The sequence below is a fragment of the Lytechinus pictus genome, chromosome 11, assembly GCF_037042905.1.
Source record: "Lytechinus pictus isolate F3 Inbred chromosome 11, Lp3.0, whole genome shotgun sequence".
NCBI classification, from domain to species: domain Eukaryota; kingdom Metazoa; phylum Echinodermata; class Echinoidea; order Temnopleuroida; family Toxopneustidae; genus Lytechinus; species Lytechinus pictus.
The window spans coordinates 19172201-19187257 of record NC_087255.1 but is presented as its reverse complement, the minus strand read 5'-3'; the positions used below and the strand labels follow the sequence as shown (position 1 = coordinate 19187257).

At 36.9% G+C, this 15057-nt stretch overlaps 1 protein-coding gene across 1 annotated transcript in view; it reads right to left on the bottom strand.

Annotated features, from left to right (window-relative positions):
* Positions 1-2639: 2639 nt before the first annotated feature.
* Positions 2640-15057, bottom strand: part of LOC135156038 (uncharacterized) — a 34536-nt gene continuing 22118 nt past the window's right edge. The window contains exons 3-4 of the mRNA XM_064107049.1: positions 9880-10031; positions 2640-2774 (exon numbers count right to left, since the gene is read on the bottom strand). Of these exons, the coding sequence (XP_063963119.1) occupies positions 2640-2774; positions 9880-10031 (287 nt within the window). The remainder of the gene's footprint in view (positions 2775-9879; positions 10032-15057) is intronic.

Genomic DNA, 15057 nt, shown 5'->3' with positions numbered 1-15057 from the left:
CACATAAAGTGCCTCATCTCCACTCCCTGGGGAGTATCCTGACCAGGCAACCGTTTAATGTATGGGATGTCATATTTAAACACTTTAGCCTGTTAAGAGTCCAAAGTTTTAAATTTGGTTAATTTCATTTGGATTTGAATTTGATGCGAACATTATGGTATTTCACTCAATTTAGCCGGTCAATAGTCCAAAGTTTTAAACAATTTTTTTCCCCCCATAAAACGGAGTAAGGTGGATTCACCTCATACTGGTGATAATTGTCCCTACCCCCTACATCCACTTTGCATAATTCGGTGCATTCTTTATTCTCAGCCTAATCCTCCTCCTCCTCCACTTTTTCTTCCAATATTACAAATTCAAAATTTCTACAAAAAACTATTAGTCAATTGAAAATTATTAGAGTAAATTAAAAATTAATTGTTGGAATTTGTAATGGGACAAAAAAAAATTCAAAATACAAAACAAAAAGTTTATGGCCAGTATTCCGAACTCAAGTTTAATTTAAAGTCTGGTTTAAAGTTGTCGTTTAACTATGGATAGCCAATTGTGACACAAATCTCTAACAGTAAAGGTTCAATTTATCTGCTCATCTGTTGCTTATACCATTCACAACTCTCTGGGAATAATAACTGAATTGGTTTTCTTCGCCATTAAAGCATAATGAATTAGCATTGTAAACAGAAGAAATACACAATGTAAACAAGATGTTAGCATTTTTGGCTTCCCATAATTTTAGCAGAGTTAGATTATGGTTTAAGTTAAACAAGACTTCAGAATACCGATCAATGAGTTTTATACAATAAACAACCCCAAAAAAGCAAAAAGACTGAAGATTTTTTTTGAAAAAAAAACAGCATTCATTGTCTAAATCCCTTTTTGGGTAACATAACAAACATCATTAGACACATATATAGAGAGGTTATAGCATCCATTGCAGAATGCAGTTAAAAACGGTTGAGTGAGGGAATGCACCTCTGCGATGATTATTCGCTCAAGTTTCAACCGTTTCCCTGATTTAATACCCATTGATCCGGACGAGGGGCTCAAATTTCGAGAACATCTGCAGGACGGTAGCGAGCGTAAAGAGGCATGGGTGTGAGTATCAATGGATTAGGGTCTGCGGGGCGGGCGGGCAGCATGTTCGTCATGAATATTGGAGCCATGTTCTTAATTTATTGATCAGTAGGGCAGGGGGCCTCTAATACTAGTTCCAGTAGCTCAGTGCAGTCAGGCGCTACTGCCTACAGTTAGTATAGGTGGGCATGTTTATATGTATAGCTGTACTGCTGTAGAAGGGGGATGTAGAGTCATTTGGTCGGTTACAGATTTCACCTTAATCTCATTTCAGGCCAATCCATCTGCCTGCTCTACTTTTCTTTTGTATTTAAAATCAATTTCAGCTAATATGACCTACATAAAACTTGATCTTAAATGGAAAAATCTGTTTGTTGTCGAAAATGTACACACAGCCAAAACATGAATTCCATCTTGCAAAGGTAAATATGATGAATTTTCACATGAAATGTAAAGAAAAGGATAAAAATTGATTTTTAATTTTCTATTTACCTGTAAAAGGAAACTGTCCCTATATTTGTCTTTAAAATTTATTGTAACTCTGCTTGCTAATTCAGGGTAATTACGCTGCATAACTCATGGGTGAGCACTTGGGGCTCTGATAAAGTAAATGATAGGTATAGTTCTTATAATCATTAAATGTCCAATTGGTATTTTGTCTACTTTCCAATAATGCAATCCCATCAATAATTAAATAGACAAAACATACTCCTAGAATGTTTCATGACATAACATACTACAAATTTGAGGTGAAATGCAAGAAATCTGATGTAGAATTTGTCCAATTCAAATGATTCAATGATTTGTTTGATCTATTTTGTGATTTAGTACATACATTCCAAATACGGTATTAAAAAAAATCTTAATGATTTTATCTGAATTCAGGGTCCCGTAACAAATAGGTTAGCGATTAATCGTACACTCAATTTTCACGATTGATTGTAAATAGTAGTCAATGGAATCAATCGTAGAAAAATGTTCTACGATCATTGCTAAGCTTTGCGTTACGGGCCCCAGGTTGTTTCTTTGAAAGTGTACTGGCACTCCAGCAACTATTTGGTAATTCACAATGTATAGCGCCAACATTATATCATTACATCTCAACTTGTGTTTTTATTTGACCAATAAAAATTTCACATTAAAAAAAAAAAAACTTCTGAAAGGGCATTCCATACATCATCTCAATCATTGGTGCAGAAGAAAATCAAAGCCAACATGAGAGTATTAATACTGCATTAGCATCCTATCCAAACTAAAGACGAGCTGGGCCAAAGCCAGGCTTGGCCGGCGTTGATGAAAAATATCCCTGAAAGAGCATTCCATACATCATCAAGATAATTCATTAGCCAGAAGAGGGTCAATGCCTAATGTGAGGTTGTTTATACTGAATAGCATGATAGCATCCCAACCAATCTGAACCAAACCTGGGCTGGGCTGGGCCAGCACAAATTAAAAAATAATTTTAAGGAAAAATCCTTACAAAGCGTTCCATACATCATCTTGATCATTAGCCAGAAGAGGGTCAAAGCCTATATGAGGCTGTTAATACTGCATAAGCTTCAAGATCAGACCAGATCCGAGTTGGGCCGACCGACATCGATGGCATTCCCAGATGGAAAATCCATCAAGGTCGTGGTGAAAGTCAAAGCAATCGCCGTCATATTCCATCGGAGGGCCGTCAAAACCAACGACACCATTGCCTAAATTTTACAAGAAGATTAATCACGTCGCAAGAAATCAGTGTTGCTACAGCTCATTCATTGGCATCGACATACTCGGTATTCCAGCATAGGGCAGACATGTCATATCGTGTGTTGATAAATGTATTTTCGGTGTCAGCACTGCGGAGACATTGTCTCAATGCCAAGACCCATAGGTCCGTATCCTCAAGAGGTTTCAATTGTTACCATTGTACAAAACCATGGACTCTGCAGATTTTTAAACATAATTACGCTTATTTTATCGTGTACAAAAAGTTAAATCCAATTAAATGTGCCCTTTCGGCAAAGTGCGCTTAAAATGAAGCGCGTTAATGAAATAAATCTACATAGTCCATGGTTTTGTACCATGGTACAATTGAAACCTCTTGAGAATACGGGCCATATAGTTTGAACATGGAGATCCACAGAAGTTATCATGGAGCAGTTGTCATGGACAACTGGAGAGAGAAGTTATCTCCATGGTTTGAAGATGAAAATACATAAATAAAATCCCCTGATTCCATCATATTGAGCAATTGTAAAACTAATCAAGAAAGAACAGGATGTGTATCCAACTTCCAGTGAAGATAAATGACTAAATTTTGATTATGCTGATGGCACATTCAATGGCCAAAACTTTTATTCTTTAACATAAGTTCAGTCTTTTTTCTCAAGAAGTAGAACTGAAGTATGCTCTCAAAATTGTGTCACATTTGCTATTCATGTATAATACATTCACTAAAATCAAGGAAGGGGGGAAGGCCGTTCCTCCTTGATATTTTGAACGATGCCTTCTTTTATCAACAGTTCGGTCATCCATCTCCCGATCTAAAATTAAAATTAATCTAGGATCATTATGTAAATTAAAGGACAAGTCCACCCCATCCACTCACTATTTCTTTACCAGTATTTCATTATATAGAATATGAAATATTTTAATTTTCTCCACATTGTCAAGTGAAACAATGATTATTTCCTCCCTGAACATGTGGAATTAGCGTTGTTTTAATACTATATGGTTCAGTCAAGTTGGTATTTATTGTTAAATCTGTAAAAAAATGAAATATTGTACAATTCAAACAATAAAAACAAAAGAAATAGAGAGTGATGGATCATCGACTGTCTCATTTGCATGTCACTGAGATGTGCATATAACTGTTTTGTGAAAAATAAGCGAAACTTTAAAATGTCATATCTTTCTTATTTTACATCCGATTTTGATGAATTTTTAAGCGTTTTGCGAGTTGGATTTTTCTCTATTCATTCAAATCAACATTTTTCTGGGGTGGACTTGACCTTAAAGAGTAAAATGAAAACCTGAAAAGATTTCAAATCGAGATATTCAACTCTCTGAAACATCTCCTCTCTAGACCTCTTCAAAAAGCATCTTAAAACACACCTGTATGTCAACAGCGTTTTGTATCCTCTAGAAAAGATATCACACAAATCCAATTATTATTATCGTCAGTTTGAGTAAAGGAGGTCATTCAGCATTCAATAAATGAATCTTTGCCAATGTGGAACAATATTCCTCACCGACTGATATTTCAAATAAATTTCTGATAATGCACTTGATGTTTGGCAGAGGAAGAGAGCTAAAAGAGAAATACCACCAGCCTGTTGGGCTTGCATCCTTCCTGGTAGACTAGAGAATACAGTGTTACCATGGAAACCGCATGAATTCATGTACACGAGTTCTGAAGGTGATCAGCATCATCGATCAGGTTTCTTTTATGTTTTCTTCACTATTCCGCTTCTCTTTGAATTTGCATTCCTTGATCAATCAAACCATCGCTTTTGCTACTTTTCCTTCATTTCCGGCTATAAGCGCGGTGGTGTTTATCATCTTATTATCTCTATTTTTCTCTTTGATTGTGGTTCTCAAAATCATTTCACTTACTTCATTTTTATTTTAATGATCACTTTAAAAAGATATTTTCAAAATCAAATTTTCCCATTCTCCTACCATACTCACTATGCCTAGCCTTGTGATTCCATCCCACCTCCCTGTCTCTCATATACCCTTTTTACACACGCTGAAATTTCCTTAACCCCGTACTATAGGTGGGGCTAAATTGCCATTTAGCCCCACCTATAGTACGGGGTTAAGCTTAGCCCACTTTCTTTTTACACAGCATTTTTGCAAAGTGGGCTAACCCCACCTTTAGTACGGGATTATTTGGCCCTGCAAAAAAGCAGGGTTATCCCAGCAATTGCGGTGCTAAGAGCGATAGTACGGGGTTAAGATCGCTAGTGTAAAACGAAAGTGGGCTAAGCTTAACCCCGTACTATAGGTGGGGCTAAATGGCAATTTAGCCCCACCTATAGTACGGGGTTATTTAGCCCCACCTATAGTACGGGGTTAAGGAAATTTTAGCGTGCGTAAAAAAGGGTACGAGTGAATGAGCTACCACTAGTCCGGGGTTAGCGAGTTTCGTGTGTGAAAAGCAAGCATTCCTTATCCGGGGTTAGCAATAACAAGTTTGCATGTGTGAAAAGGAAAAAAAATAGTACGGGGTTAAGGATAGTACGGGGTTAGCGATAGTCCGGGGCTAAGAAAATCCTGTGTAAAAAGGGTAATAGACTCACACCCCTTCAATAATTGCTCCCACAATACCCCCCTCCCCAGGAAAATCTTAGGGGGCTTCAGCACCCTCAGCACTCCCACTTCCCAGGGCCATGGGTTACAATCATATTTCTGTACTTTTCCTTGATTGACTTTCTCTTTTAAAGATGCAATACACTTTACTAGTATATGAAAAGATTTCAGTGACATTCAAAGATAAAGATGAATGAATCTGAGAGGAGTCCCCTGCCACATGCCAAGCATCATTTAATGTTATAAATATAGTCGAGAAGGAGGACCCTATCACTAGGTGCTTTCAAACCGACTCAATCATCAAAATACCATGGAATTACAAAAAATTGTTTCAGACCTCAAAATATCCAATAATTATTTTCCAGTATCCATACGCACCAAAATTACGCCATTTCAGAGTAAGTTTGAAGTTGCTTACGAGCATGCGGAATATGTTCTGAGTAGCAGGTGAGGAGTGCGATTCAAAATTACTAACTCAGTAAAACACGGTGCCCGCCCGCCTCCAATCCATCATACCCACTAGATGGAAAAGTTAATATAGTCTGCTTTCACACTGCAAGAATATCCACAACCTTTAATAGGAAAATCCCTGTGAAAATTCTTGTAACATCCCTGCAATAGTTGTAATTGCAACAGCTGCAATTGTTACTTTGACGAGTACCTACTATTTAGCAAGTATGTTCAGGAATTACGAAAGTTAATTGTAACTTCGACAAGTACCGACTCTTTAGCTGGTATTTCAGGAATGAGTGATATTCTTTAACACTGCGTATTTTTTCATACTGCCTATTTTGTGGTCAGAGTGAATTTCCTAATCGGAGAATACACTTATCAGATTCCGCATACTAAGAATCTTGCTGTACGTGGTATTCTCAGTTTTTAAGTCGGTCTGAAAGCATCGAATGTAAGGATGATCATGAGCACAGACCGGTGATTGTGAAGGGGCATGTGCTTCCTCTATTATGTTTCTACTACTGTACATTCTAGCTAGGGAACATGCAATAAGTAAAATCTCAGTCACTCTGGACACCCCCCCCCCCCTGACTCCAAACTGACTAATGGTATGTCATTGGAAATAATGAAATTGTTTTGACTGGACTGAAGTCGTTTTTGTTGGTGTGACTGCAAAATATGTTTACAAGATGAGAGACAATTCAGCGCTCTAAATCCCTGAACTAACATCTAGTGTATTTTGTGGGAGGGGAGAAGGGCTGGCCCGACACTGCATCCAAACAAGCAAAAATAATTTTTTCATTCTCTTTTAAAATTGTCAAACCAATGCTGAAATCGAAATAATTTTACAATAACAAAATCAATTCCATTGAAAGCTAAAACAAAAAAAATAATTTTCAAACATATTTTTTGATAACTTATAATTTTCTTTTTATTTATGATAATAATGATTAAAAAATCTTATATAATGCTTTTCATGAGATCCATATCAAAGCAAAAAATTATCTTATTTTTATATAATCTCTAGTCTCCAATCCTCATTGTTCTGAACACAAACTTTTCCATCTTTATAGAAAAGTGATACAGAATAATAATGCTTAAAATACATTTTCACTGTTTTCATACAATTTTTCTGACAATTTCTTCTTTTTTTTCAATTCACCCATACGTATTTCAAAAGAATCATAGGTCTACATCATATCCATCTCTTTTTAATTTCAATATCCACTTGAAACTAGTTTGGGAAGAAACTTTTTATCTCTTGACGTCATCAAACCAAACACAAACATGTACCAACCGCACCCCAACGTGCCCCTCCAGCCTGGTTCTCTCTCGGTTTTTCATTTAATGAGAGCTCACCACACGATATTGATTAAACACTCATAATCAAAACAAAACAACTGTATCTTGCCTCGGATATAGGGCAGCATCTAGGGGGTATCCCTTGCTATAATGATTATTTGTATTTTTTTTGCGCCATTATACAATATTGACTATTGATTGAACACTCACATTCAAAATAAAACAACAGATCTTTTCCTCTGTAATGTAAGGTAGAATCTATATTAGAGAGTGTGCATTGGTACACCACATTGTTTGTTCCTAGTTTATGATAAATGTGAAATATGTATATGAAAAACAAATATTTTTACACATTCCTAAAATATTACAAAGAATATTGACTGTCTAGAGGGGAAACAGAATATTTTTAGTTCAAGGGGTGGTTTATGTTTCAGTAGAGGGATATTTTTATTATTTCTAAGAGTGTAGTTGGATAAACATAACAAGCATCCTTGTTATGATGCTGACCAATCACGCATAAGTATTTATTCTATATAGGTCATGTTTTAATCAAATATTAAGAAATGTCATGCTACTAAATCATTTTGCAGGGAAGCTTTCCAAATTTACTCATATTTTAGTTTGCAGCCAATCAGATTCCCAGATTTCAGTAGCTTTCAACAGTTGTCAATGAAAAATCACCGACAACTGCTTCATGAGATGCTGCTCCCAAGATTCGGGGGGGGGGGGGGCAACAATGATTACCATGTTTATCAAAATTGAAGAAGAAGCAAGACAGGGTAGCTTGAGCACTTTCTGATAAAACAAAGGAATATAATTATCTTTCTTTAAAGATTCGAATCCCATAAGCCTGGTAATAAAATTCATTCTAAAAGATATCTATTTGGCATGACTATTCATACCACTGTTTCTACATATATGGTAAATAAAGGGAGTTAGAAGCATATTTCTTCATACTAGAGATAAATCAACTCCTAATTCCTAACATGCAGCCCTATGTTCTGATAGTAGCTCCATGCCTAGGCTATAAGAAGCCCGTCCAATCACCTTCACAGCCCCCCCCCCCCCCCCATACGGATCTCAATATCCCCGTTATCATGAATTTGAATCTCCTTGCAGCCACAATTCCCATCCTAAATAATATTAATTTAGCTGGCCTTTTGAGAAAGTGTGAAGGGTGCGATAATAAATACATTTCCCTTTCCTAAATCATCGCGTTCCGTCCTCCACCGAGCCCTTAACCCTCAGCAAATGGCCTGAAGAGGAGCAAGAGCGGCGAGGTACAAAGGAAAAGGTGATATCTGAGGGAGCGTGCTTGTTGTTTATCTCCCTATTCAGCGTGATTGGATTCTCATTTATGACGTGAGGGGAAGTATCCGGCTTTCCTCCTCGCTCCCGTAAGAAGTAGGGTGTGCTGGGTTTAGATAAGATTGGAGGATTTTAACCCAATATTGAGCTCTAGATACAGCACAAGGTTTTTCAAGAAAAGATGGATGGCAGTAAAAGTGAATTCATTTATAAACACAGAGTGTGTTTTGATATGTTCTTATTTTACTAGTCAGTAACTACCAAAAAAATGATAAATGAAAACCAGCTCCAACCCAATAAAATGAATTATTGGTGAGTTGGAGACTGATTTTACGCTTACTCTTTGGAATTTTTTTTTTATCATAACAATGATACTGACAGATCTACTTGAGCTTTAAAAATTGTGAACTATTTATTTTGCAACCTACTGCCTAAATCTGCTATGTTTGACAAGCTTTAACATTGCAGTAAGTGGGGATTGTTCGGGCTCCTTCATTATTTTCCAGGATTCTTTGAAGCATTCCAGGGGAAAAATCACCTGAGCCCCCGTGGAATTTTCTTTCCCTGGTACTTTAGCTTACAGTCAGTTGAGCTTTGCCAGACTCTATGTTGTATTCAAACTCACATCTCTTAATTACAATTTTTGTCTTCTGAGTCAAGTTTTGTCAAAGTTGAAGGTATTTCATCAGTCAAGACAAATTCAAGTTACATTTTGGAAAAAGTCCTTTCTTTCTCTATTATAATTTTTCTGCACAGTCAAAAAACATCTCGTAGTTTCCCATATCCTTCCTGCCATGCGTGCTTGTAACTCAACGGATGGGGTTAAGAGAGTTTTGGCATGTCCATCGGAATGATATCTGAAGCTCCTCGTGTTTCAAGTTATGGCTAGAGTGTTTGGAAAGGCATGATTGTCTGCCATGTTTGCCATGCAGGAAAAAACAATGCACCATGTTAAAAAAGTGCAGCTGAGGTGAAGCCAAATACGTAACTACAACGCAAATCCCGTCCTCCATGCAATGGGCTGTGTTATTACATATCAGAGAACATGATGACTATTTTTCTTTCCGGAGTGGTTGTGAAATGATTTGTCTGTTGCTATAATGACAGTAGTACAATAAAAACCATTTTCAAATTTTTGAGAAAATGACATTTGATTGATTTTTTTACCACACGATATATAAAGAAGCTGCTCGCATAGGACGTCACAAATATATAAAAAATAGAATTCTAGTAACTCTTTTTTTTCAAATCGTTGATGGATTATTATTATATTTTTATACAAAAGTTTTATAAGGGTGAAATTCCCCTTTAAAGTACAATGGAGATTTAACTTGCCGGTGTTCCGCCCACTGACAGTGCAACTATGCTTCCACTATTTAGTTCTTAAAAAAGATGGTGTCCAAGATATAATAAAAGTAAAAGCACAATGGAAATGTAACTTACCGGTGTTCCTCCCACTGATACAGCAACCTTGTTACCACTGGATAGGACTTCAATGTCGAGTTCTTGAGGTATTGTATCTAAGATATCTCTGCCTCCATCTTTGGTCTCCCGAGCCTCGACTTTCTCCATCGTCTCGCCGTCTCCACCTGCAGCTGATAGAGGAAAGGTCAAAGGTTAAATGTCAATCATTAAACAAATATACACAGTAAAACGGTGTTTAAAATTTTATACAACACAGTTTACTATATGCACCTTACAGTGTTTTTTTTTTATGTTTAAACAACCAGGCTTAATTTATTTACAATTAAACATCAGAAATTAAACTAGTTGTTTGATATTTAAACACTTGTTTAAACTGTTTAAACAACCAAAATGTTAATAGCAAACAGCAAAGTATAAACATTTCAAACAGCGTTTTAATTGTGTATGAAGTGAACCAATCTTTAGCCTTCCTGTGATTATTGATTTGATTTGATAAGTTTATGATCAATACTTGACAATCCGCTATAATGATTAACGTTCAAACACTAACAGGTTTCGCAAAATATCAAAACAAATATATATAAAAAAGAATAGAACAATCCTTTGCCCATGCTGCCCCTTCACTTTGGAATACCACCCCATCATATGTAAAGAACTCTTCTCCACCCAAGTTTAAATCCACTTTGAAAACATACTTATTTAAAAAGACTTAAATGAGTTAGTGCCACAAATGCCAGCAAATTTCTCACTTTTCTTTGCCTCTTCTGTTTCCTTCAAAAGCGCATGGGGGCGCAATTGGCAGTGATATGCACTATATAAGCACGTTGGTATTATTATTATTATTAGAAAGAAAAAATGAAAAGGCATAAAAATTGATAAACTGGAGTGGCTGTACAACTACCCCAAGAAGAATAGTCATATGGACATCCTATGTCACTATTTAAATCATTACATCATAATACTGTTTTATTTAAAATGAGAAAACAATTGTTTTTATATCCTACATAGAGTAAATCCTGTATAGTGATTGGTTCAAGTAGCATCATGTGACCTGATATATTTCAACTATGATGTTGCGTGACGTCATACCTCGATATATTTTTGGATATATCGAGGTCTGAAGTCATTATTTCGCAAAACTGGATATCTAGCTAAACTCTCGGGCGCACCGGCCAGCGCGCTCTCTCTCCCGGCGCAGGCACTAATCTGCGTTCCGCTGAGCGCGGTGGCTCGGAGAAAAGTAGGTAATTCAACTCAAGTAACCGGACTTTGCAAGCTCAACACATAGATTTTGGTTGTAAATAACCAAAAGTAGGATATAAAACAAATATACCAGGCGTTTCGTTCGAAAGCATAGTGGGAATTATTAATCCTCGGTTGGACTGGCAAAACTACTATATTTCCCTCGGGGCTTTGCCCCTCGGGAAAAATAGTAATTGCCAGACCAACCTCGGATAAATAATTCCACTATACTTTCTCAAAGCCTGATATATTTGTTTATTGTAGCTTATTCCCAATAAAATATCTCTGCATGATAGGGTGTATGCGCTACTCTATTTTGAGGAGTGTGCATCACTTTTTACCATTTCGATTGAAATTTGCAGGGCTATCTCGCAGAATGCAAATATGTTAAAATCTTCTCGATGAAATTCATTCTTCAAAAACATATCACTTGCTCATCAAGAATGAGCAAAATCTACAAAATGAATAAAATGCTGTCTGAAGAAAAATCCCTACTGAATCTAAATGAATATTAATAATTTATGCAAAACAGGAGCCATCCGTCTTCCCAGTACATTATCATGCACACATCGTCACATGCCAGACAATTTAGCTGACAAAGGTTAAATGATCAACTCTGCATGCCTCCCCACTCCTCCCGAGAACAACGATTCTTTGAAAATTGGGCATATTGCGTTAAATCAGGCAGATAATACGAGAATTAAGATTTCCCAGTCTTCTGTCAGGCTTTGAGAATGCTCGCGGGTGAAATCGATGTTGCAATCTCGCTGTTTTGATCTCTACTCCTTATTGCTCATTTTCATGTCTTTTTCGCCCCAGAGGATCAAAAACCTAATATTGGTAACAAAGCGAGTCTTCTCATATTGCCCTCGATGCAGAATTAAGGCCTAACTGAATGAAGATATGGGTTATTGTGACTCAGCAGTGTAGGTCATGTGGCATATCTTGCACATGAGTACACCAATTGTCACATTCAACTCATCTGCAAATAAACCATGTTATTCAGAGACATTTCATGATGAAAAAGTGAAAAGTAAAAAGTGCCATAGCCCTACACATAAAATTGTTAATAATCCAAAAGTACATTGATGATAAATTCATGATGATGCTTGTTTGATTTATCTCTATCTATTCAAATCATCTTGAAATTAGCGTAGACTCTGTCTTGAAGTTCTAAAAATCCTACAAATTACAAAGGTGAGAGTAGAATGCACATTTTATAAAAGATTAAATGAGTATAGTAACTTTGCCATTATGGCTTACTACCATGGCAAAAGCGTTCAGAAGCCAATCACAATCAAGGTTTCCATGAGAAGTAAAACAATCTTAAATTGACCGTAATTGTAAGTATTTGTGAAATGGGGGCAAAGAACGGCAGGTTAAACTTTGTAAAAGACAGTGGAAAATTTGTCACACTTCACCAAGAGAGTATCTACTATGATACAGTCACAACAATGACACTGAATCCAAAATTCCAAATCAACCGATGATATGTCATTGCTAATAACATTATATAATGTATTTGGTCGGTCTAGAGTCACTTTTGTCATTGTTACTGTAGCATAAGGTTTCATAGAAATGATATCAATGTGTCAGTCAAACCACACTTTTGTGCATCGCATGCGTGCAAAAACGCCCTTAGCAGCACACGTAAGTGCATTGTGCAAGGGCATTTCTGCACCGTTTCAGTGCACAAGAATGTTTCGCTAAGGGCTTCCTTGCACCGACACGAGGATATATAGCCTCTGGTCTTGGATAGCTACAGTCCCACAGATAGATTCCAGATGTAGGTGACAGAGAAGTAGATAGATTACTCCCCAAGTCAAGATATGTACTTCTTGGTATCCTGTTAAAGTCTGTTGCAAATTTACGCTCTTGATGGCCTGGACTCTATGTCATGGATCCTGTCAACACTGACAGGCAGTTAATATCTGACAGTTACCATGGTAACAGAAGACCAGTGCTATTCAGCCAATCAACATCGATGATTCCACTGACTAAGTATCAAAACTGTGAATTAATTCAGTGCTCACATTTTTCATGAAACACACTCAAGATCTTGGTAAGAATTGGCTAATGTTGACAGGGGGTGATGGTCAAGGGGGCTGTTGCATAAAAATGCAGCCCTCCCCCCCCCCCCCCCCATCACACAAAAGACAGGGAGTACATTCAGCCCACTTATCCATTAGACTACTATTTTGGTTGATAATCTTTCCAAACAGAAACTGCTCCCCCCAAAACTAGATTTTAAAAATATGCTACAAGATTTACTTTAGGTCAGTTTTGACTTTTGAAGTCAGCCGTTTTGGGCAAGTTTGTAACCCCTGCGTACCGGGAATTCACACGATGATTACTATATTGGTAACCAAGGAATTGCAGAGGGGTACAAGAAAATATGCATAGGGAAGTTATAGAATAATGCAGTTCGAAGTTTGAAATCCTAGTCACAACTTTCTGAAAGTGCATTTAAATGTCTGCCCCATATCTAAATAATCATATCTGTTTGATACAAGCCTGTACACACACAAAAAACCACCATCATGGGTCTGCATTAAAGACTACTGCTGAAGACAGAACTGGAGAAGTACAGTATTTTGACTTCTCCCTGAAGTCCAAGTGCAAGGGATATCACTGTGACTGACCATATTTAGCCATGATTCATACATCTCTTGAGGCAATATCAAGTGATTGGTCTGGAGTCTGGTAATTGCAGGGGTCATGTTGACGGTGACCTCGGCCATACCAATGGACTTGACTGCCATCATGCTGGGGGAATAGTCCCAGACGGCCCAAAGAGTTTACCGGATCCTTTGCTGGATGGACAGAGCAAATGTTGATGGTCATCATGACAACTGATCGTGGGGAGGGCTGGGGTGATGTTCTTAAGAGGAAATCAGAAATTGACCATTGTAAAGTACCCGAGTTACTAATACTTGGTTCAATATCTGCCTAAAGCCAGGTTACACCAAAACCGAATCCTCCCAGATAAATTCTACCGATTCTAGCCGAATTTGGCCTAATTCGCATGGTTTCGGTGGATTTGAATGTTCCTGAATCCTTCCTAAATTTTGTAGCATTTGCGGAGGGAGAACAGAATACTCCCGGAACCACCGGAATACGTGTATTTGGATGGATTCGCAACTGATTCGGTACCGGTGTAACCCTAGATTTAACAACTGAGTTTTGAACTCTTGTGCAGTGCCTATCTCCTTTTTCAAGAAAAAACAATTTTGATCAATTGTTTTTCAATTTGCAAGAACTGTTTCCCTGCCATGCATGAAAATAACATGAGTGATGACTTTTACCTACCTTTTAACAAGTCTGTTGATAAATATTTCATTTTTTCTCCCATTTTCTTTTGAGCTATAGCACTTGGAAGAGTTAATGCACTCCTCGCTCATGAAATACTTTAAAAAAAACATTAGCTCATGAAATACTTTAAAAAAAAACATTATTCGGTGCACATGATAAATTATCAAGGATAAAAACTATCCCATTAGCATCAGAAATGATGGATATTTCCTTAGAAAAATTGGTCATTTTATTTGCTTTTGTTCCACTGCTAAAAGAACCCTTTTAGTGATGCTTTTAAAACAGGTGTGATTTATTATGATTGATGGCATAATTTTGATTTTGATGTGTGAATTAAAGAAAAGTCTCAAGTCTGTAAGGTGCTATTTGAATTATGCATGCTATCCATTCCTTTTTCTTTCTGTGCTGGATGTACAGGTAATATTTTATGAAAATATTTATGAGCAAATAATGTTAAAAGGAATGCTAGGATTTGCTCTTATAATCAAAGGATTTTTTAAAAGCCATCTACAAGATGTTTATGGAATGTATCAACACTGGGAATAATAACCTCCTGCAAGGTCAATATACTTTTGATCAGTATAATATTAAAGTGAAAAAAAATGTGAATTTAGTTTGATTTCCTTTATGATCTTTCTACCA